Source organism: Bufo gargarizans, chromosome 3 (assembly GCF_014858855.1).
Source record: "Bufo gargarizans isolate SCDJY-AF-19 chromosome 3, ASM1485885v1, whole genome shotgun sequence".
Lineage (NCBI taxonomy): Eukaryota > Metazoa > Chordata > Amphibia > Anura > Bufonidae > Bufo > Bufo gargarizans.
Genome location: NC_058082.1, coordinates 5744191 through 5769084, shown reverse-complemented (window position 1 = coordinate 5769084; position 24894 = coordinate 5744191). Strand labels below are relative to the sequence as shown.

The 24894-nt window shown below is 44.9% G+C and overlaps 1 protein-coding gene across 4 annotated transcripts in view; it reads left to right on the top strand.

The window, feature by feature from the left end:
- The window catches only part of LOC122932259, a 30863-nt gene extending 6477 nt beyond the window's left edge, over positions 1-24386 (top strand). For all 4 annotated transcript variants that reach the window (XM_044286568.1, XM_044286567.1, XM_044286566.1 and 1 more), the window contains 12 exons: positions 4-141; positions 255-340; positions 10335-10630; positions 14208-14261; positions 14330-14468; positions 14543-14847; positions 19553-19742; positions 19828-19935; positions 20038-20174; positions 20258-20464; positions 21365-21591; positions 22933-24386. In XM_044286568.1, the coding sequence (XP_044142503.1) occupies positions 4-141; positions 255-340; positions 10335-10630; positions 14208-14261; positions 14330-14468; positions 14543-14847; positions 19553-19742; positions 19828-19935; positions 20038-20174; positions 20258-20464; positions 21365-21591; positions 22933-23486 (2441 nt within the window). In that variant the 3' untranslated portion in view covers positions 23487-24386. The remainder of the gene's footprint in view (positions 1-3; positions 142-254; positions 341-10334; positions 10631-14207; positions 14262-14329; positions 14469-14542; positions 14848-19552; positions 19743-19827; positions 19936-20037; positions 20175-20257; positions 20465-21364; positions 21592-22932) is intronic.
- Positions 24387-24894: the final 508 nt, after the last annotated feature.

The following is a 24894-nucleotide window of genomic DNA, read 5'->3' as shown; positions in this document are numbered from 1 at the left end:
TAGATGGATCCAGTCAGAGAAATTCACCAGACAGATGTTCTAGTCCTCTATGTCCCCAGGACTGTCCAGATGAAGAGCAGGATAACTCGCTGGATCATCAGGACATCACGATGGAGAATCATCAGTCCCTAACATCACCGGGTAAGAGGAGACCTTCCTGATTATAGTGGAAAGTCCAGGTTTGAGGATACTCACCCCTCATCTGATCATCACATATAGACAATGTATTCAGTCACTGTGTATATTTCCTATAGATGGATCCAGTCAGAGAAGATATCCCAGTCGTCTATATTCCCAGGACTGTCCAGGGGAGAAGCAGAATGTCCCACCGGGTCATCCGGTAGGTGTAACTCAGATTTCAGTAGATCCTCTATAGAATGATGTAGTGAAGTTTTCTATTAGAAATTGAATTCATTTCCGGTCTGATTCCAATGAATTGGTTGGAAATTTGGGTTTGAATAAATCCAGGCTCCAATTGGCCTGAAAATTGTTGTTTGACACTTTGTGTTGTTCTAGGACTCAGTTGTTTTGTAGCTTGCCTTTCTATTTTTTGTTACTTTTTTTTCACCAGTTCTCTCTCCATTGACACAGACAGGAATAGTGTTGGGTGAGACGGACATGCATACCTATGGGGAACCGTATGGCAGCGTCAGATTTGTTATGCTTTTTAAAATAACAAGAGTTCCAAAAATTTATTAGCAAATGCCTGTTTATAGACACATTTGTCGGGTATATAAAGCAAATGCTTTATGTGTGTGTGTACATACACTCACCTAAAGAATTATTAGAAACACCTGTTCTATTTCTCATTAATGCGATTATCTAGTCAACCAATCGCATGGCAGTTGCTTCAATGCATGTAGGGTTGTGGTCCTGGTCAAGACAATCTCCTGAACTCCAAACTGAATGTCAGAATGGGAAAGAAAGGTGGGCTACAACAGCAGAAGACCCCACCGGGTACCACTCATCTCCACTACAAATAGGAAAAAGAGGCTACAATTGGCACGAGCTCACCAAAATTGGACTGTTGAAGACTGGAAAAATGTTGCCTGGTCTGATGGGTCTCGATTTCTGTTGAGACATTAAAATGGTAGAGTCTGGATTTGGCGTAAACAGAATGAGAACATGTATCCATCATGCCTTGTTACCACTGTGCAGGCTGGTGGTGGTGGTGTAATGGTGTGGGGGATGTTTTCTGGGCACACTTTAGGCCCCTTAGTGCCAATTGGCCATCGTTTAAATGCCACGGGCTACCTGAGCATTGTTTCTGACCATGTCCATCCCTTCATGACCACCATGTACCCATTCTCTGATGTCACAAAGCTCGAATCATTTCAAATTGGTTTCTTGAACATGACAATGAGGTCACTGGACTAAAATGGCCCCACAGTCACCAGATCTCACCCCAATAGAGCATCTTTGGGATGTGGTGGAACGGGAGCTTCGTGCCCTGGATGTGCATCCCTCAAATCTCCATCAACTGCAAGATGCTATCCTATCAATATGGGCCAACATTTCTAAAGAATGCTATCAGCACCTTGTTGAATCAATGCCACGTAGAATTAAGGCAGTTCTGAAGGCAAAAGGGGATCCAACACTGTATTAGTATGGTGTTCCTAATAATTCTTTAGGGGAGTGTATGTATGTATATATATATATATTTCCCCAGTCGTCTCCATGACAGCACAAACTGAGATTGCCTTCCTCTGATAGGACAGGAAAAAGCACACAGAGAGGTTAAAAACCCCACCCCTCATCGCCAGTGTTTTTTCCTGTCCTGTCAAGGAAGGAATGCCAGAGAGGTGCTGGGAGCCCTTCTGGGTTCCCTAGTTTTTATTTTTTTCTTCTCACCCTGCTGCGGCGGGGTGTCACCTGTTAGACCGTAGGTCGGTTCCGGGGTCCGGCTCTCCCTCCTCCAGGCGCGGTCTATGCCCGGGTCACCCTCACTCATGGTGATCCCGGCGAAGTTCCCTCTGCGGCGGCCCAGGCGGGCTTAAAGCAGTGAGGTAGGGCGGCTGGAGCGACGCTGTGATGCGCTTCCCTCCAGTCGCCAGGTGATGACGTCAGACGCCGGGAGGCGTGGCCAGCGTCGTGACGTCACAGAGGCCGCGGCCAGCGCCAAATTCAAAAAGGGAAGCTGATTCGGCCGCTCTGAGGTCTCCACGGTCACCTTACCTGCTGATAGCAACGCAAGTGGACGGGAGCTGAGAAGATGAGCGCCCCTACCACCACTGGCTCGGGTCCTGAGCCCCCTACCACTCTGGGCGGTGTGAGTAGCCTGCTGGCACCCTTTCATATTGCTTATTTTTCCCTGCAGTGGTTGACCCTTTCCTCCCTTGGTGTTGCAGGGAGAAAAGGAGTCTTCCTCCTCCGTTAAATCCAGACCCAGGAAGTCCGGCGTCTGTTCTAAGCGCCTTGCTTCCTCAGGGTCCAAGTTATTATGTAAGGACTGCACCTCTACCGTGGTGAAGGCAGAGTCCTCTAGCTTCTTGGAGGAGATCAAGACTCTGGTCAGAACGGAGGTCCAATCAGCGTTGGCCGCTAGGGACCCCCCTGCCTCCCCTATACCCCAGCCCAGTCAGGGCCGCAGACCACTCTCTTCCAGAGGCCTGGACTACTCCGGGAGTGATCTGGACTCGGCCAACTCTGTTGTGTCAGATGCGGGGACGTCGGCAAGATCTCAGGAATTGGAGGAAAGTAGTGAGTACAGGAGATTCCTCTTTAACCCAGAGGATATAGAAGAATTGATCCGAACCATCAGGGCTACTATTAAGATGGAGGTCCCTAAGAAGTCCAAGTCAGTCCAGGAGGAGATTTTCGGGGGTTTAGGGGAGAGGCACAAATCGGTGTTCCCAATCCCGGACAATGTCCAGAAGATGATACGGGCAGAATGGGAGAAGCCGGAGAAGGGTTCCTTTATCCCACGGGGCCTCAAAAGGCGATAACCCTTCGACGAAGCGGACTGTGCCGACTGGGAGGCCATTCCCAGGGTGGACGCTCTCGTTGCTAAGGTAGCGAAACGCACGGTCCTTCCATTTGAGGACGCAGCGCAGCTCAAGGACCCTCTAGATAGGAAAGCCAAGTCTGCTCAAGAGAACCTGGGAAGCTACAGCAGCTCTCCTAAAACCGGGGGTAGCAGCGACATGTGTGGCTCGTACACTAGCAGTGTGGCTTGAACAACTAGAGCACCATATAGCGAATAAGGCCCCTCGGGAGGAGATCCTGGATAGTATTCCTCTTCTTAAGAAGGCTACTTTCTTCCTTGCCGATGCCGCTGCAGAATCGGTTAGGCTTTCTGCCCGCACGGCGGTCCTGTCCAATACCACCAGACGGGTTCTATGGCTTAAAGCCTGGTCGGGCGACACCGTATCCAAAAACAGGCTGATATCTCTACTCTTTCACGGTCAGTACGTGTTCGGGTCCGACCTGGACAAGATCCTTGAGAATGCCACGGACCGTAAGAAGGGCTTTCCAGAGGACAAATCCAAGTCCAGGAGACCCCAGCAGGATCCCAGGGCCGATAGGAGCCGCGAGGGTCGCGGATTTACGAGAGGCGGGAGAGGAAAAGGGTTTTTCCTTAATCCCAACAGGGGAGATCCCTCTTCATCAAAACAATGACATCATCCCAGTCGGAGGAAGGCTCAGCTCCTTTCTAGGGGTTTGGGAACAAACCATCACGGATCCGTATATATTAGGCATCGTAAAACATGGCTACACTATAGAACTGGATTCCCTTCCTCCGCAGAGGTTCGTCCTGACAAAGCTCGCCAGGGGCCTCGAGTCTCCCTTATCCGAGGGCGTAAGAAACTTATTACGCCTGGGGGCAGTAGAGAAGGTACCTGCCAGAGATTTGGGGAGAGGTCACTATTCCCCCTTATTCCTGGTCCGGAAATCGAATGGCAATTTTCGGACCATCATAAATTTAAAACCCCTGAACAAACACATCACCTACCACAAGTTCAGGATGGAGACAGTCAAGTCAGCGGTGAAGCTTATCAAAAGAGGGTCTATGATGGCTACAATAGACCTCTCCGACGCATACTTCCATATCCCAATACAGGTCCGTTCCAGAAGATATGAGGTTCGCAGTGGAGCAAGGCGGGACGGTTTGCCACTATCAGTTCAAGTGCCTCCCGTTCGGCATATCATTGGCACCCCGCATATTCACCAAGGTGATGGCGGAGGTCGTAGCCTCCCTAAGCAAGGAGGGGATAATAATCGTCCCTTACCTAGACGACCTGCTAATAGTAGCAGAAACCTCAGATCTTCTTCACAGACACATCCAAGTGGTTCTCTCGCGCCTCCAGAACTTGGGCTGGTTGATCAACCGGGAGAAGTCCGACATGTTCCCAGACCATCGGAAGGTACTCCTGGGTATTCTCTTGGATTCAGTTCTTCAAAAATCTTTTCTCCCTCCGCTAAAGGTACAGAAGCTGAGGTCAAGGGTCCTCCACTTCACCAAACAGTCCTGTTGCTCAATAAGGCAGGGCATGGAAATGCTGGGCCATCTCACCTCCTGCATCCCCGCGGTAGCCTGGGCCCAATTCCACACGAGACCTTTGCAGAAGCTGGTTCTAAAACAATGGAACAGGTATCGATCATCCCTGGACCAGTGGTTGTCAGTGTCCCGGGAGGTAAAGGTTTCACTGGGCTGGTGGCTCAAGACCAAGAACCTGGAATCGGGAGTTCCATGGAGGCAGGAAAGCGTGTTGTCCCTCACGACGGACGCCATCTCTTGGGGCTGGGGGGCCCTCACGGCTTCAGAGAATTTTCAGGGGATTTGGTCCGAGGACCAGAGAGGGATGTCCTCCAACTACAGGGAACTCCGTGCGGTGTGGGAAGGCCTCAGGTCCATCCAAATACAGGCCAAAAATCGCCACGTCCTGGTCCATTCGGACAATTCCACAGCGGTGGCATTTATCTAGCACCAAGGAGGAACAAGACACGGTCATCTCCAGAGGCTCTCGGACCGAATCTTTCTTTGGGCAGAAAAGAATCTACAATCCCTTGCGGCAGTACATCTAAAGGGATCCCTGAATCTCCAGGCGGATTACCTCAGTCGGCAAAGTCTGGATCCAGGCGAGTGGTCTTTATCCCAGACCGCTTTCCAACAGATTCGGGATCGTTGGGGGAATCCCATCCTAGACCTGTTTGCATCAGCGAAGAATCGCAAAGTTCAGAATTTCTTCTCCCTCAATCGAAGAGACCCATGTGTGGCAATAGACGCTTTTACCCAGAGCTGGACGACGGGCCTAGTCTACGCCTTTCCCCCGATACCAGTAATCCCAAGAGTGCTCCAAAAGTTTCAGTCCGAAAGGTGCAGACTGATTCTGGTGGTCCCATTCTGGCCCAGGAGAAGCTGGTTCGGGCTCCTCAGGTCCCTCAGCCCGGAAAATCCCATTAGTTTCCGGCCGGAGGAAGGTCTTCTAACCCAGGGTCCCATACCACACCCCAAGACCAACCTCCTCAAGCTGTCCGCCTGGATTCTGAGCAATCCCTCTTGCTAGGGCTAGGGCTCTCTGAAAGAGTAGTTAAGACCCTCTTACTCAGTAGGAAGTCCAACACCTCCAAAGCGTACCTCAAGGTTTGGAGGAAGTTCGCCTCCTGGGGCGGAGTCAGGTTCAACCAGTCCACCCCTAATATCCCTCTTATTCTGGATTTCCTCCAGGATGGGCTGGATTTGGGTCTTGCTCCTAACACATTGCGAGTTCAGGTGTCTGCCTTGGGGGCCCTCTATAATACCAGCCTTTATGAGGTCCCCTGGGTAGCAAGATTCCTGAAAGCGGCAGATCGACTGAACCCCTGAGTCAGGAATATGGTCGCACCATGGAACCTCAACACCGTCCTTTTAGGGCTGTCAGATGTTCCGTTTGAGCCTCTGCTCTCCCTATCTATTAAGTGTCTCACTCTGAAAACCATCTTCCTAGTGGCCATATCCTCCGCAAGGAGGGTTTGCGAGCTCCAGGCTCTGTCCATACAGGAACCCTTCCTCAAGGTGCTAGATGACAAGCTTGTTTTCAAATTAGACCCCTGTTTTCTCCCCAAGGTGGTCTCCTTTCATAGGTCGCAAGATATAGTTATCCTGTCCTTTTTTCCTAACCCTAAAGACGAGCAGGAATCTAGATTCCACAATTTAGATGTTAGGCGTTCAGTTCTTCATTATTTACACGCCACAGAGGAGTGGCGTATCGACAAATTTATTTATCCAGTTTGCAGGTCCAAATAGGGGTAAGAAGGCAGCTAAGAGCTCTATATCCCGCTGGATTAGATGCACCATCTCCGAGGCCTATAAAACCTCTGGTAAGGAGGCTCCTCCATCCCTTAGAGCCCACTCGGTTAGATAGGTCTCCACTTCTTGGGCTGAAAGAGCCTCTGCTTCATTAGAACAGATCTGCAGGGCAGCTACCTGGAAGAGGGCCCACACCTTCACCAAGCATTATAGGGTGGATGTGTTTGCTGACGAGGACTTGGCCTTTTGGACGTAAAGTCCTAGGTGCTGTAGTCCCCCCCCTAAGTTACTTTGTTAGTTCTCAGTTTGTGCTGTCATGGAGACGACTGGGGAAATGAGTATTACACTCACCGGTAATCCGGTTTCCTGGAAGTCTCCATGACAGCACAACTTTGTCCCGCCCTTGTTTTCTTTGTCAATAGACTATTTGGCTAGTTTTACGTTCTACCCCTTGTCCTAGTCCTGTTATAATACACTGGCGATGAGGGGTGGGGGTGGGGTTTTTAACCTCTCTGTGTGCTTTTTCCTGTCCTATCAGAGGAAGGCAATCTCAGTTTGTGCTGTCATGGAGACTTCCAGGAAACCGGATTACCAGTGAGTGTAATATATGTGTGTGTGTGTGTGTGTGTGTGTGTGTGTGTGTGTGTGTGTTTTAGATCAAAATATAAAAATTGTGCAAATGATATTGATCAGCAAGGTGGACATATATACACCTCCAAGTTCGATCGAGATCCTAATTATTTTGTGCAATCACTAAAACAGGGTACAAGCATCTATACAAAAATATAAATGGTTTATTATACAATAGTTTATAATACAGTCAAAAATTAATCAACGTAAATTTCAATAATATACAATGATATGCAGTACTCAGAATTCACCACTATATGGTGCCAACAAAACACTACTCAACCAACACTAGAATATTATGCAATATGGCTTTAAAATTGTGAGAGAAGAAAATGACAGACACGAGCCCTTGCTCTGCCCAAAATGATGACCAATCTCAGATAATGGTAGTATTGCAACAAAACTTATAAATTATTGGCTTGATATCAAACTAGGGAATATAAAGATTCCCAACAGAGAGTTTCTCCAATATTATCCCCTTTATTCAGTTATATGCATCGTAACTGAAATCAGCAAAAATATTGATGTAGCAACTAACATTACACGTCCGCAAATGAGCGGGTATCTGGTATCAAGCCAATTAATTTAGATCGATACTACATAAAACAAAAATATACATTACCCAAGGGTCAAGTGATGTGCAGAGTCTTTTGGGCAGTCAGCTCTCAAGAGTTTTTCCAAATCTTTCTCCAGAGATCTCCCTTTCTTTCTTTGTTTTTCTTTCTGTCTTTTTTTTTAAATCTGGTTTCTTAACCCAAAACTTATCTGATGAACACACCTTCCTAGTTTGGAACTTTCCAATCATTGTTGGATAGGCGTGTGCATTAATAAGGAACGTGATGTCATAATACTACCCAGAAGGCACTTTTGCTACTGGTGTAGTATTAACTGCTCATATCTAGGTGGCACTGTTATATGAGCAATAAGCATCATACCATTAACGGTTAACTCGTACATGCCTGATATTTTTAATACTACACACCTGTGTATCAGAGCCAAGGGACAAAGTTTGATACGTGAATGTATACTTTGAGGAACATCTAGACAATTCTCACACTGTGGAATTCATGTTCAGATAAGAAATACAATGAAGCCTCTAAGTCTGCAGGTGTTGTGTATCTTCTAACTGTCCAAATGTATAATAGATTGTTATAATAACACTAGCTCTTTGAACGGCGCAGTAATCTTCCCATGGACTTACTTCGGCCTACATGAAAATCCATACAAAATAGTGAATATAAATCAACATTGCTCTTAAAGGCAATGAATACCCATTATAATTAAAATAAGTAGATATAACTGTTTACACTTATGAAAAAGCACAGCACATTGTAGTATCAGGAGAAACAGTGGCTTGTTCTGAACAAGTGTGTGTGTGTGTATATATATATATATATATATATATATATATATTATATTTATTTTTAATTTTTTTGGAGCAGCAGTGTGTATTTGGAACCTCATAGACAAGGTAGGAGGTGTGCAGCTTTGTATGGGCTAATAGTTTTGTCAGTATGGAAACTGAGAGATAAGGCAGGAGATGTGTGGCTGTATAGGGGTAGTAGTGACAGCTGCAGTATAGTATGGAACCTGACTGATAGATGTGTGGCTTCGTAGGAGTAGTTGCAGTAGGGGAAGTAACAGCAGCAATGCAGTATGGAACATGATGGTCAGGCAGACAGTGGTATTATTGGGCCAGTGATAAATAGCCACTGTCGGCAATGGCAGATTAATTAATTGGCCTCAACCAGAGGTGTGTGAAAATCCTCACAGATCCATGCCTCACTCATTTTCTCTAGTGTGATGTTTTATACACTTATGGAGGATGTTTTTTTCCTCTTCGATGTGACACCACCTACCTTGCTGCATACCCTCGGTGACAGTATGCTGGAGGTTGGATAAGACAGTACGCCCATAGCAAACTTGACCATTTTCTACCACTGTTGCAGTCTGCCTGCCCAGAAGTCCATGGGGTCAGGAAACGGGGTTTGTGCTGGAGAAAAGAACACCAGTCAGGTACAACTAAACCTGGTTGTAGGAGTCTGTGCGTATCCTTTTACTGTTCGGTCATGTTGAGCATCCTGAATTTTTTGCTGGTGCTACGTCTTCTGGTATTCATCTTAGCAGAGACGACGGGAGGTCGATGACACCGCATGGGGGGAGGAGGAGAGGATCCTCCTGGTCAGACATGTGGGCAGCAAGTATCTGCCCTGCTGTGTACAAAGCATATCCTGGTAATACTAAAATGTTGCCGCCCTTTCCGGATCAGGAAAACATTCTTCCATTTTGCTTTGATAGTGAGGGTCTAAAGGCATAGTTCCTCCGTATTCATCACTGTGCTTGTCAGGTGGTGACCACCTATCATACGGCGTGCCATGTTCACTTGCCTTCCCGAGGACCCAGTTCTTTCCTTCTCTGCCCCACACTGTGATAGTTGGTCCTGGCCAGTGTTGTCATCATCAGCCTCATTCTCAAGCTGTGCCAGGAAAACTCTATGTACTCCTGCACCACCAACTCCTCATCCTCCCCCACTTCCTTCTCCACAGGACTTTATCTGTGCAGGTCCCAGTCATGGCATATCAAGGTGTGACCGGCATCCTCTGCGGCCAATGAGGATGTGGGTAATTGAATTCAATTCCCCAGGTCTCCCTGAAGAGACCAAGGATATTGAAGCTGCATAAGAAATGAGCAATTGTGAGCAATAAATAAATGTAAAAATGTTTAGATTTAAAAAGAATTTTTTTTTATTTTTTAGACTCAAATACGAGCTTCAAAATCATAACAAAAAAAATAAACATCATGGGTATCACCGTGACTGAAACCCCCCGTACTATTAAAATATGGAAAAATATTTTTTCAATAGGGTGAATGGCGTAACGGAAAAAGGCCTATTTGCCACTTTTTCATCACTTCTTTTAACCAAAAAAAGTAATACAATGTGATCAAAAAGTTACACACTCTCCAAAATGGTATCAATAAAAACTACAGACTGTCCAGCAAAAACAGCTCAGTGGATATTACTATAAAAAAAGTTATGGTGATGTAAAAATAAATGTTTTCTCAAAGTTTAAATGTATTCTTAAAGTTAGACATAAAAACCTATACATATGGGTTTTTTTTTCGTTGTAATCGTACTGACCCAAAGAATGAAGGGCACAGGTCAGTTTTGCCAGAACGTCGTGGTAACAAAACCCATAAAACAATAGAGGAATTGCGTTTTTTTTTTTTGTTTTTTTTCCAATTCCACCCCATTTGGATTTTTTTTCCTCCCTCTTTCTACTACATTGTATGCCATATTAAATGGTGTCTTTAGAAAGTACAACTTGTTCTGCAAAAAATAAGCCCTCATACAGCTTTGTGAACGGAAAAATAAAAATGTTATGGCTCAAGGAAGATGGGGAGGAAAAATAAAAACGCCAAAACGAAAAACGTCCGGTATTCTAAGGGTTAAACTACATTTGACTTTATTTTGCAGTTAAAAATGGCCTCTAAAGGAGACTTCACCCGTCTCGTCTGCAAGTTCTGTCGGAGACTGCAGGGAAAACTGTCGGTGCACCTGCGCAGGGTTTGCCTAAAAACAGCAAGCGAAGCAGAGATCAGTCAATGTGTGACGGAAGCGAAGAAAAACCTCCATAAAATAAAGGCTTCTTTCAGCATTGTTTCATATGAAGAGCTGAATTTTCAGAAAAGCAGCTTTTCGGATCCGCAGTTGTTCTTTGCAGATTTCTTGCAGAGACGTGGCTCCCTTATTGTAGATAGACCAGCTGACAGGTACGCCGACATCTTCTTATTTCTGCATTTTTTTGTTGAATTCCTTTTCCTTTTAAGTGTATGTTGAATATTTCATGATGTTATCAGGAACAAACATCCCTCCGAATGTCCGGTCCAGATACTTGGCTCGTTTAGAGGTGCCGCGGGTTAGATGTTTTACCCGATGAGTGTTCGTTCATCGGATGAAACTCTTGTTCATGCGGACACCAAAGCTCATTGCCCAGAAACAATGAAGACAAGAGATAGCAGCAGCAATCGGCTCACTGTGGAGGCGATCGACTAACGCTCAGGCAATTGTCGGTAATAAAGGCTTCCTTCCCGACAATCATCTGCTCACTGGCACAGTGTAATGCCTTAATTGTGTGTGCCGGTAGCTGATTACTGTCCAGTTCTAGGGAAGGGGCCCCTATGTTTGTGAATAGACCTGGCTCGGTCCAGCCCCACTATCAGTAATACTTACCCCTCACCCACTGATAGTGAAGATCTACAAATCGGACAATCCATATATTTTGTCATGTTAAAAAAAATCACTGTTTGCCGGTGGTAGATCATGTCTAACCACGACCTGCCACCGGCAAACCACTGTACAGCATGGGGACACGAGCGAAGGCGTAACGATCGCTCCACCCCATGCTGTGGAGGAGATCGCTGTATGTAATAGCAGTGGTCTCCTCTGCTAGGGAGCAGGCAGCTGCCGGGAAGGAACGCATCCATCCCGACAATGTGCAATACAGACTTAAAGGAAATGTCTCACCCAAAATTGTATCTGCCAGTTAAAACCAGATAGCAACACATCATTTTTTTTTTTTATCTGGTTTTATTTCCTGACTGTAGATATATATTATTTCCTGAATCTTATTGTGGAGGCGGCCATCTTGCCCGAGCTGTTCTTAACAGTGTGTACAAAGCATTAAAAAAAATTGCTTTCCGGCAGCCCCATGGTCCATAGACACAGTGGTCAGGAGGGGGGTCCTCATTGACTTCTATGGCAGAGTTTTGTAGGCCTGCTGTGACCTGTGCAGAGGTCATTGTACAGGGACGTGGAGTAGATAAACTGACAATCACCTGCTGCGAATGGTGGATCCTGTCTTATCTGTACACCGAGGTGATACCACTACAGGCAGGATTAGAACGAGTTGGGCTACTTTCACACCTGCATTTTGGCTTTCCATTTGTAAGATCCGTTCAGGGCTCTCACAAGCGGTCCAAAACGGATCAGTTTTGCCCTAATGCATTCTGAATGGAAAAGCAGGGCTCCAGATGGCGACCAAAATGGTCGCAAATGTGACCTAGAATTGCTAAATGGCGACAAGACTGTGTAGTCTTGTCGCCATTTGCGCCTAGACCTCTGCCGCTTTCACATTACTGACATGGGACGCGCTGCTGTCAGCACGCGCCATGTTCTTCTCAACAGTACAAGGGAGAAGGAGGCGGTCCCTCCCCCCTGTACTGCTGCTGCCACCAATGGGCTGATAGCAGGGAGGAGGAGGGGAGGGGCTATGGCCACTGCGCAAACAATGAATATCGTTTATGCTTAATACAAACACAGGCTGCGGGTGCCGGACATATCCCATACCTGGCACCCAGCCTCTATGTCTGTGCGCTGCGATACACCGCTATTAACCCCCTAGGTGCTGCATCTGAGGGGTTAACAGCGGCGGATCGCAGCGCGCAGTCATAGAGGCTGGGTGCCGGGTATGGGATATGTCTGGCACCCGCATGGCAGCCTGCGTTTGTATTAAGCATAAACGATATTCATTGGTGGCGCAGTGCGCCCCCCAACCCCCCCCTCCCAAAGTATTATAATCATTGGTGGTGCAGTGCGCCCCTAACCCCCCCATCCCCCAAGTATTATCATTGGTGGCAGTGGCAGCTTCTGATCGGAACCCCAGCAGCGTAATCCTGGGGCTCCGATCGGTTACCATGGCAGCCAGGACGCTATTGAAGTCCTGGCTGCCATAGTCAGCTCCACAGAGCAGTAGGGAGAGTGTTAGGTCCTATTCACCCTGATAAGAGCTCTATCAGGGTGAATAGGACAAGGGATGAAAGATCCCAGGTTCTAGCCCCTAAGGGGGGAAATAGTTATTAAATAAAAAGTAAAAAAAGTTTAAAAAAAACAAACACCAAAATATTAAGTTTAAATCACCCCCTTGCCCAATTTTAGATATAAAATATATAAACAATAAAAAAATTACATATCGCCACGCCCGAAAAAGTGTGAACTATTAAAATATTTAAAAATGTCTCCTATGCGGTGAACGCAGTAACAGAAAGAAAAAAAAAAAAAAAAAACTTGCAATTTGCCATTTTTTTTAGTCACCTTGTCCCAACAAAAATTAGGTTAGGACTGTTCTGTTATGGTCCAGACGTTCCATAGCACGTGGCTTTTTTGGTGTTTTATTTTTTTCACGTGGTATTGAGTATCGCAATACTTTTTTATGGTATCGAAATAGTCTAAATTTTGGTATCGTGACAACCCTAGGTAAGACGTGTGTTTGTTTTTTTGTTTTTTTATTATACCGTAATTATATGTATTTTAAGTTTGGCGACTAAAGATTTTAGTTTGGCTCCTACATTTTTCAGGTTAGGAGCCAATGGCTCCTTGATATTTTTTTTTAGTCTGCAGCCCTGAAAAAGATCCGCTCAAAATGCCTCAGTTTGCCTCCGTTCCGTCTCCATTCCGCCTTGGAAGCGGACACCAAAACGCTGCTTGCAGCGTTTTGGTGTCCGTCTGACGAAACTGAGCCAAACGGATCCGTTCTGACTCGCAATGTTTGTCAATGGGGACGGATCCGTTTTCTATGACACAATCTGGCACAATAGAAAGTCCTCCATTGACTTTCAATGGTGTTCAAGACGTCTTGGCTATGTTAAAGATAATTCAAACTGATCCGTTCTGCACGGATGCAGACTAGAGATGAGCGAACTTCTGTTTTAAGTTCGGCGTCTAAAGTTCGGGTTCAGGTTAGCGGAGAATCCCGATATGGAACCGGATATGGATTCCGACTTCCGTTGTGGTCCGTGGTAGCGGAATCAATAATCGGCCACTATTGATTCCGCTACCACTGACCACAACGGAAGTCGGAATCCATATCCGGTTACATATCGGGATTCTCCGCTAACCCGAACCCGAACTTTAGACGCCGAACTTAAAACAGAAGTTCGCTCATCTCTAATGCAGACGGTTGTATTATCTGAACGGATCCGTCTGTGCAGATCAATGACGGATCCGCACCAAACGTGAGTGTGAAAGTGGCCTAAACTGCAGTAAAGTGATCTGTACAAACCAAAAGTGGCGCCTATTATTAGACATAGTGGCCAGTGCGAAAACTGCAGGATTTTTGGCTTTATGGAAAATTTAAAAAATCCAAAATTATTTAAAAATATGTTAAATATAAAAAATTTATTTAAACGGCAGGTCATTTTCTCATGACACCTCCCTTCAAGTCTAGAAACAAAATACATACTAGGCAAAAACACTAAATCTAATGAACCAGTTGAGTGGACAGCATGTGTATACAGATATCTGTCTATGGTATAACTGTATTACTTTATATTGTTTTACTTTTCTCTATAGGCGATCTTCTGATGAAGAGGATGGATCAGAAAGTGAAGACATCGAAGCCACTCGGTAATTTCGACTACAGGACCCTGTGAAGATGTTAGGCGCACTGACAGTGCATGTTCTCTTCATTTCAGGTCCAGCTCTCCTGTATCGCTGCGGAGGACGCTGGCTGAGGCTGGCATCTACAGAAAACATGACCTGGGATGTCCATTGCTGGAAAGCTTTAAGCACTACCTGAAGCTTCACTACACCCTGCCGACCATCAAGCAGATAGTAAGTAGGATTTTCATCCTGACTCTTCCTCACACGTTCAGTCCTTCCACTGACATTAGTGTGTTTACTTTTAGATGGAAAACGTGGCCAGATATCTCTACTTCGTTAACCCTCATGAGATCACTTTAGAATTTATTAGCCACCCGGAGAAAACCAAAGCGTTCATCCAAACCTTCTTTGATTCGAAAACATCAGAGGGAACGGTGAAACTCTATGTTTCACACATTGGCCTTTTTGTTAAGTTTGTCCTCTCAGAACAATTCCCCAATGCCATAGAGGAGATAACAAAGCAGGACGCCAAGATCTTTCTGGCTAGGCTTAAAAAAATGACTGGGGAGACTAACCCAAAGAGAAGGAAAAAGAAAAAGCAAAAGAAGGGGTAAGTACTACTTGGTGTTGGTGTAAGGGAGTTGGAGGGATGGTGGAGGCAGTTTCTCTTTACTGGATAAATGATGATGGGGGTTGCAGTACAAATACCATCAGTAGACACAGTTCTCAGGTATTTCTATCTATCAGATTGGAACAGTTTCATTGGAGTCCAGGAGAAATGGGACTACTTAAAAGTGGCACTATTGAAGGCAACAGAAAATTGCATTAGGCTTGTCAGTAAAAGCAAAAAAAGGAAGAGACCACTGTGGTACTCAGCAGAAGTGGCCAAAATCATTAAAAACAAAAAGATAGCATTTAGGAATTATAAAAAAAAAACGAGGATGACAGGCAAATTTATAAGATTAGGCAGAGAGAGGCCAAACAAGTTATAAGAGCTTCTAAAGCACAAGCAGAAGAGAAATTAGCTCAGTCAGGGAAAAAAGGCGATAAGGCATTCTTCAGATACATAAATGAAAAAAGGAAACTAAAACAAGGAATTACAAAATTAAAAACAAAAGGAAGGAAGGTATATGGAAGAAGATAAAGAACTAGCTGACTGCCTCAATGAATACTTCTGTTCAGTTTTTACAAAGGAAAATGAAGGAAAAGGACCTCAGTTAGGAAAGAAGACTAATGAATCTTTTGACGCATGTGTCTTTACAGAGGAAGAGGTTCTAAGTCGGCTGTCTAAAATTAATGCAAATAAGTCACAGGGGCCTGATGGGATACACCCAAAGCTATTAAAAGAGCTTTCCAGAAGATTGGAAATTAGCAAATGTTGTGGCCATTCACAAGAAAGGTAGTAGGGAGGAATCGGGCAACTATAGGCCAGTAAGCCTGACATCAATAGTGGGGAAATTAATGGAAACCATACTTAAGGAGAGGATTGTGGAACATCTAAAATCCCATGGATTGAAAGATGAAAAACAGCATGGGTTTACTATAGGGAGATCATGTCAAACTAATCTTATTGATTTTTTTGATTGGGTGACTAAAATAATAGATGGCGGAGGTGCAGTAGACATCGCTTATCTGGACTTTAGTAAGGCTTTTGATACTGTCCCACATAGAAGGCTTATCAATAAATTGCAGTCTTTGGGCTTGGACTCCCATATTGTTGAATGGATTAGGCAGTGGCCGAGGGACAGGCAACAGAGGGTTGTAGTCAATGGAGTATATTCAGACCAAGGTCCTGTTACCAGTGGGGTACCTCAGGGATCTGTTCTGGGACCCATATTGTTTAATATCTTTATCAGCGAAATTGCAGAAGGCCTCGATGGTAAGGTGTGTCTTTTTGCTGATGACACAAAGATTTGTAACAGGGTTGATGTTCCTGGAGGGATACACCAAATGGAAAAGGACTTAGGAAAACTAAAGGAATGGTCAAAAATCTGGCAACTAAAATGTAATGTTGATAAGTGCAAGATAATGCACCTGGGGCGTAAAAACCCAAGAACAGAATATACAATCGGTGATACAGTCCTGACCTCAGTATCTGAGGAAAGGGATTTAGGGGTCATTATTTCAGAAGACTTAAAGGTAGGCAGACAATGTCACAGAGCAGCAGGAGATGCTAGCAGAATGCTGGGGTGTATAGGGATAGGCATTACCAGTAGACAGAGGGAGGCGCTCATGCCGCTCTACAGAGCACTAGTGAGACCTCATCTGGAGTATTGTGCTCAGTACTGGAGACCATATCTCCAGAAGGATACTGATACTTTGGAGAGAGTTCAGAGAAGATCTACTAAACTGGTACATGGATTGCAGGATAAAACTTACCAGGAAAGATTAAAGGACCTTAACATGTAGAGCTTGGAAGAAAGACGAGACAGAGGGGAGATGATAGAAACTGCTAAATACATAAAGGGAATCAACAAGGTAAAAGAGGAGAGAAGATTTTAAAGAAGAAAAACTGCTACAAGAGGACATAGTTTTAAATTAGAGAGGCAAAGGTTTAAAAATATCAGGAAGTATTACTTTTACTGAGAGAGTAGTGGATGCAGGGAATGGCCTTCCTGCAGAAGTGGTAGCTGCAAATACAGTGAAGGAGTTTAAGCATGCATGGGAAAGGCATAAGGCCATCCTTCATATAAGATAGGGCCGGGGCTATCCGTAGTATTCAGTATATTGGGCAGACTAGATGGGCCAAATGGTTCTCATCTGCCGACACATTCTATGTTTCTATTTCAGAGTAGGAGGTGGCTGTAATGATGCTCCCCCCTTAGTCTCTTTTTATAAGTATTAGCAATCTTACAAAATTGGCCATAGGCATACAGTCACTGTCAGTATACAGGTCCTTCTCAAAAAATTAGCATATTGTGATAAAGTTCATTATTTTCTGTAATTACTGATAAACATTAGACTTTCATATATTTTAGATTCATTACACACCCACTGAAGTAGTTCAAGCCTTTTATTGTTTTAATATTGATGATTTTGGCATATAGCTCATGAAAACCCAAATTTCCTATCTCAAAAAATTAGCATATTTCATCCAACCAATAAAAGATACATAAATAATACAAAAAAAGTCAACCTTCAAATAATTATGTTCAGTTCTGCACTCAATACTTGGTCGGGAATCCTTTTGCAGAAATGACTGCTTCAATGCGGCGTGGCATGGAGGCAATCGGCCTGTGGCACTGCTGAGGTGTTATGGAGGCCCAGGATGCTTCAATGCGGCGTGGCATGGAGGCAATCAGCCTGTGGCACTGCTGAGGTGTTATGGAGGCCCAGGAGGCTTCAATGCGGCGTGGCATGGAGGCAATCAGCCTGTGGCACTGCTGAGGTGTTATGGAGGCCCAGGAGGCTTCAATGCGGCGTGGCATGGAGGCAATCAGCCTGTGGCACTGCTGAGGTGTTATGGAGGCCCAGGATGCTTCGATAGCGGCCTTAAGCTCATCCAGAGTGTTGGGTCTTGCATCTCTCAACTTTCTCTTCCCAATATCCCACAGATTCTCTATGGGGTTCAGGTCAGGAGAGTTGGCAGGCCAGTTGAGCCCAGTAATACCATGGTCAGTAAACCATTTACCAGTGGTTTTGGCACTGTGAGCAGGTGCCAGGTCGTGCTGAAAAATGAAATCTTCATCTCCATAAAGCTTTTCAGCAGATGGAAGCATGAAGTGCTCCAAAATCTCCTGATAGCGGCTGCATTGACCCTGCCCTTGATAAAACACAGTGGACCAACACCAGCAGCTGACATGGCGCCCAGACCATCACTGACTGTGGGGACTGGACACTGGACTTCAGGCATTTTGGCATTTCCCTCTCCCCAGTCTTCCTCCAGACTCTGGCACCTTGATTTCCGAATGACATGCAACAGTCCAGTGCTGCTCCTCTGTAGCCCAGGTCAGGCGCTTCTGCCGCTGTTTCTGGGGAATGCGGCACCTGTAGCCCATTTCCTGCACACGCCTGTACACGGGGGCTCTGGATGTTTCTGCTCCAGACTCAGTCCACTGCTTCCGCAGGTCCCCCAAGGTCTGGAATCGCTCCTTCTCCACAATCTTCCTCAGGGTCCGGTCACCTCTTCTCGTTGTGCAGCGTTTTCTGCCACACTTTTTCCTTCCCACAGACTTCCCACTGAGGTGCCTTGATACAGCGCTCTGGGAACAGCCTATTCGTTCAGACATGTCTTTCTGTGTCTTACCCTCTTGCTTGAGGGGTCAATGATGGCCTTCTGGACAGCAGTCAGGTCGGCAGTCTTACCCATGATTGCGGTTTTGAGTAATGAACCAGGCTGGGAGTTTATAAAAGCCTCAGGAATCTTTTGCAGGTGTTTAGAGTTAATTAGTTGATTAAGATGATTAGGTTAATAGCTCGTTTAGAGAACCTTTTCATGATATGCAAATTTTTTGAGATAGGAAATTTGGGTTTTCATCAGCTGTATGCCAAAATCATCAATATTAAAACAATAAAAGGCTTGACCTACTTCAGTTGGTGTGTAATGAATCTAAAATATATGAAAGTCTAATGTTTATCAGTACATTACAGAAAATAATTAACTTTATCACAATATGCTAATTTTTTGAGAAGGACCTGTACTTTCTGAAGTGGCCAGCCTGGGAGATTCAGTACTAGACTCATAAGTGTGGCGTCCATCACGTATGCAGTAAAGTCTTTTGCCATAAACATGTTTCAGTCCACCCTGACCTTTTTGGTCCTCAACCATCTGTAAATGTTCAGTGCTTTCTTCCCTCAGGGAATAATCCTTAGCAAAGTCGCTTTCTGACCATTTTCTAGTATGTTTGTAGTAACGCTCGTTAGTGATCATCTGACAGTGTAATACTGCCGCCGATTACCTGATGTATGAGCAAACTCTTGTTCATCTGGCAACCCAATCTTTTGACAGGTTTAAAAATTGTTTGCAGACGGCAGATTGTGGTGTCTAAACACCATCTGCTACCGGCAAACAATGATTTGCCATCGCTCCTCCCTGTACTGAGGAGGAGATCGCTGCATGTAATAGCAGTGGTCTCCTCCAGTAGCGAGCAGGCGATTGCTGGTAAGAAACACTTCTTTCCCGACAATCTATGGCAGAATCCGGCTGTCTAATAGCTGAGGGAAGGGGGGCAGCCTGTCTCCCAGCAACTACACTAATTTCCTACTCCTATATGAACCATAGCATTAACCCTTTTAGCAGTGTTCCAGCGGGTCACTACACAGTCATAGAATTGTTTTTTGTTTGTTTTTTCCCCTCTTTTCTCTATCGTTTATAGGGTTTTGCTTCCCCCCAAGGATTGTCGTAAGGTGCTAACAGTGGCAAAACCCCATGTGCTAAAAATCTTCAAACGGGCTGATTCAGGTGTACTACTGGATGACGGAGAAAAAGTGCTTGCAGGTCTTTACCTTGGGGCCTTGCTCAGCTTAAAGCACCTCTGTAAGCCAGCTGTTGTCCAAAACCTGACGGTAAGGTTCTTCTTACTATTCCATCTCACTGCTGGCCTCCTGTTGTGCTTTATCTAAGGTTCTTCTTCTGTTCCTTCTCTTACAGGTAAAAGAATGGCTTCAGAGAAAGAACTGCAACCAGTTTGAAGACACAACAGTGACAATTATAACAATGCCAAAAACCATCATTGTGCTACCACAAGAGGAAGAGCTAGTAAGTGTTAAAAACCCAAAACACAGTAGTCATTGCACCCGATGTTCTCCATATGGTTTCCATTGACAAGCAAATCCTTAACACTTTGTTAATTTCTTACAGCTTTTCAGCATTTACTTCAGATGCATCAGGCACACAATGCTGGATAAGGCTTCAAATGAAGTTCTGCAATTTTTTGTATCGACCAAAGGAAAACCTATAAAGAATCCCAGCAAGAACCTTCAGAGGCTCCAAGTAAAGTAAGTGACCAGTAGGAATAACAATAACATATTTTCTATTGTTTGCTTCTTATGTACCAGTGCTACCAACTGCATATTCTTAGGTTTCAGCTGCCCTCAGTCTCAATGCAACAGGCTGAAGATTCTACCAAGAGGTGGGCACGTCTGAATCTCCCCGAGGAACGTAGAGATGTCCTCAATTCCTACATAGACTTTGGCGAACAGAAAGAGGAGGTCAACAAAACAAAGTTAATCGAGGCCATGTTCATTTTACACCGCTTGGATGATGACAATCAAAGCGAGACCTCGAGGTGGGAGATGGTTTTATCCACATTCAGCCACATGGCCAATTACATTCTAGGTATCTAGCGCAGGGCTCGACAAATCCCAGGTCGCCATGGCGACCAGGAATTTAGTCCTGGCGCTTGGGTATTTGTCAGCCCATTTTCAAAGGTGCCCGGGCGATGGGTGCGGAGCGCCGTTCTGTCCGGAGGCAGCACAGGAGTGCAGATGAGTGGAGAGCTATGTGACGGTGCCTTAGGTTCCCTATACCTGGCTGCTCTTTGGACACGCTCCCCGCCCATGGCTGAGCGCACGCCGCGGAAGTCCACTGTGACAGACTGGTAGCGGCCCCGGGGTGTGATGAGGAGAAGCTCCGTTCTGCCCCAGCGGGCTCGGGCCACCCATCTGCTCTATAAGCGGAATGCAGAGTCTGGCCTGGCAGCAAGTTAAGCAGCTGCTGTGTCTAATGGGCCGGAGGCCTGACCTGCTGTGCGGGGCCATAGCGCTGACCTGCGCCCTCCTCGTGGCTCTCAGGTTCACCTGCAGGTAACTACACGCCTCCAGTGCAAATTACTATTACTCTCATCCAAGTGAGGCAGGAGCCTGAGGTGTCAGCACATGTACACTGTATGCCATAGTCCTATATACTGTATATATATCATGGTCCTGTATACTGCATATACCATACTATACAGCACTTGTACACTGCATATGTAACATGGTATACAACATTATTGGGGGGGCTCTATGGAGAAGTGGGGGGGGGGGGCACTATGGGGGCATCTACTGGGGGCTTTATGACGCGGCTCCGCCTGGCTCCTAACTTTTTTAGCTGGCTCCTAGATTCCAAGGAAATTTGTCAAGCCCTGATCTAGCGGTTCATTCAGTTCTCTGGAAAACAAATAATCTTGCTCACTTTATTTTCACAGAAAGAGGAAGAGGACAGAAGATGAATCCGAGGAAGGTAGTGATGCTGAAGATCTGGTTGCCGTGAAGGAGAAGTGCTTTAAGAGGTTAATTGAGAGGCACCCCGTTATACCTCAAAAGCACCTTCCGTCTCTAGACACCTGTAAACAGGTCAGCGAGCGCTATGCTCAGTACTGCCAAGATAAATGGAGGCGCATGCAGTGCAAGATTCGTATAGAGGATGTCATCAGTAAGTTTTTGGATTTCTGCTTTTTAACAGATGGCATTGCATTTTTTGGCCGGTATTTTCTATTCATTATGTCGCTGCGATTTAGGACAAGTCCCACACTAGGGGACTACACTTGACTGTCTGTGGGATTCAAATTGGGTAATACGTTTTCCCCGGGTGCCAGGAGATGCGGTCGACCTAAGAATCAAACAGCCAGACACAGGTAGCTGGTTAAACGATTCTCTGCCGGGCAGCGCCCAACGAGTCAATTTTTTGTAGATGTACATGGTGGATCTAGCCTCCCCCCCCCCTTTAGCCATGAATTATAATATGTCCAATCACAAGCATTTATCAAAGCAACCAATCAGAAACATGATGGTATGAAAAATGACACATAGACACACACAGGCATTACTCATATACAGGTGAAACTCGAAAAATTAGAATATCGTGCAAAGTTCATTTATTTTAGGAATTCAACTTAAAAGGTGAAACTAACATATGAGACTCATTACAGGCAAAGCGAGATACTTCAAGCCTTTATTTGTTATAATTTGGATGATTATGGCTTACAGTTTATGAAACCCCAAAGTCACAATTTTGAGGTACCCTTTGTTCAGGGGGTATGGATTAATTAGCCGACTAGAGGGCGACACTTTGAGCCTAGAATATTGAACCTTTTCACAAAATTCAGATTTTAAGCTGCATTAATGCAATTCCTTTTAATTTGCATTACTGAAATAAATGGACTTTTGCACGATATTCAAATTTTTAGATTTTCACCTGTATATCATGGACATGAGTCATCTATCTGCAAGTCCCCCCTGTCTGTATATATTACATTCTGCCAAGCAGTTCCCTATTTGTGGTATCCGTCCAGCTTCCTTTACCCTAAGTTCACACCTGAGCGTTTTACAGCGCGTTCAAACGCGCTGTAAAACGCTCAACACGTGAAAACCAATGCTTTCCTATGGCCCTGGTTCACACTTGAGCGTTTTACAGCGCGTTTGAACGCGCTGTAAAACGCCCGACGCATAAACAAGTTCAGGAGCTTTTTTTGGGGCGTTTGACGCGCGTTTTGGCCATAGACTCTTTGGACAACACTGCTGTCAATCACCCAAACGCGCGTTTACTATTACTAAAAACGCGCGTAAAACGCGCGTTTGAGGAACGCTTAGGTGTGAAACCAGGGTTAACGAATCAATGGTGACTCATATTTCTCAATCATAGATTTTAATCATAAAAATCTGAAAATGAAGATTTAGGTACAATTAAGCACCATTAATGTTTATTGGCCACTTAATTTCTTTCCCAATAATTTAAACTTTTTTTTTATTTTATTTTTTATATTATTTCTTGTAGAACACTTCAGGAAGTGTCCAAATAAGAAACAGGTTTTGGCCTACGTGAAGCAACAGGGTTGGACCTCCAATATTCCAAAAACCAGTGATGTTCTGGAGGCTTGGAGACCCCACAAAACCCGACGGAAGGAAGAAAACTTGCAAAACTTTGAAAGCAAGGTGGAGTCTCAAGAATGGACAGGGCTTGCCATGGTTGAAGAAGAAACTAAAGGCGGCTATTCAATAAAGACAACTCAAGCCTTCAAAAAAGGAGATGTTGTATGTGATTATCACGGGGTCCTAATGGACGTACAAAAAACACTAAAGGATGACGAGGGCTGTCTCTTCTTTAGTGTTAAAGGGAAGAAAATGTGCCTAAATGCCACAAAGGCTCCTTGTGGCTGCCACCCACACATGCCTTCCACGTTTGGAAGACTTGTGAAACATTCATGCAAAAAAGACAATTTGAAGGCTGTGCTGAAGTATGTGCAGGATGGGAAAGTGCCAGTCATACTTTTCGAGGCTGTGAAAGACTTAACTCCTGGTACAGAACTTTTTTTCAATTATAGAATGTAACTCGTAGGGAGATGGAGGTGATCTGGACTGGCCCAACACCTGAGAAGTGCAATATGCATACTATTTCATGTATATAGTTATACTGATCGGTTATATAACCACATGATTGTTGCTGCTGTTTTTGGAAATGTTCTGTTTTTGGAAATGTTCTGTTTTTGGAAATGTTCTGTTTTTGGAAATGTTCTGTTTTTGGAAATGTTCTGTTTTTGGAAATGTTCTGTTTTTGGAAATGTTCTGTTTTTGGAAATGTTCTGTTTTTGGAAATGTTCTGTTTTTGGAAATGTTCTGTTCATTATAGCTAGCTCTCTGAATTCCCTGAGGGTTGGCTAGTAATCACCACCTGAGGTGACCAACTAATTCTTTGGTGAACATCATCTCTTGCTGAAATCGAGCAAAAAGGGGGCAGGGCTGTGGGACTTAACTTAGGCTGAAACAAGAGCATCACCGACCCAGAGTTTTCTGCTCGCACTTTCAATTCCCATATGGTTCCCGAGAGTAGTAATCACCACCGTAAGTGAACGACTAGCCACTTCTCAGGTCAACATCAGATTAATTCAGACAGCAGAGAAAAAATGCTTTTAGCACCATTTTGTGCTCACTATTGAGAATAAGCAATAGTCTATAAGTTGACTAGAGCAGAGAACGGCTTGCAGCCATGTTGACTGTGGTTATTTTCTGTGGCTGTTAACCCTTAGGATACCGGAGTTTTTTTTCAATTTACATATCCATATAAAGTTATGTTTTTTGCGGGACATATATGTATACGTTTTTTATGTCCAAATACTGTAAAAATAAATTAAAACGTAAAAAAAAATATATATATTTTTTTTAATATGACCATATTCTGACCCCCATAACTTTTTTTACAGTTATTTCTACTGCGCTCTGTGGGGGGCTCATTTTTTTGCGGGACGATCTGTAGTTTTTATTGATACCATTTTGGAGTGTTTGTGACTTTTTGATCACATTTTATTAAAGTTTTTTGGATAAGAGAAGATGATGTTTATATTTCTCGCCCATATTCATTGGGGACACAGAGACCGTGGGTATAGCTATGTCCTCTAGGAGGCGTTGACACTAGTAAAAGCTGTTAGCTCCTCCCCTGGCAGCTATACCCCCTCCAGCCTGGAGAGAGAGCTTCAGTTTTTTCTAGTGTCAATAGGAGGCAAGACCTCCCTGCTCTGCAGGGTAGCTCCTGAAGATTTTTTTATTTTAGTTTTTTATTTTCCTTCATTTCAGGTGGGAAACAGTGGTCGTCTAGCCTCCCTGTTCTCCCGGGGGAGCACGCCAGCATTGGTCCAGCACGCTGCCTCCTCCCCTACAAAAAGACAAGGTGGACCAGGGCAGCCTCGCTCCCCTGCATCCCGCCAGCAGAAGGGTCACCCATCCAAGCCCCTTTTCCAGCGTC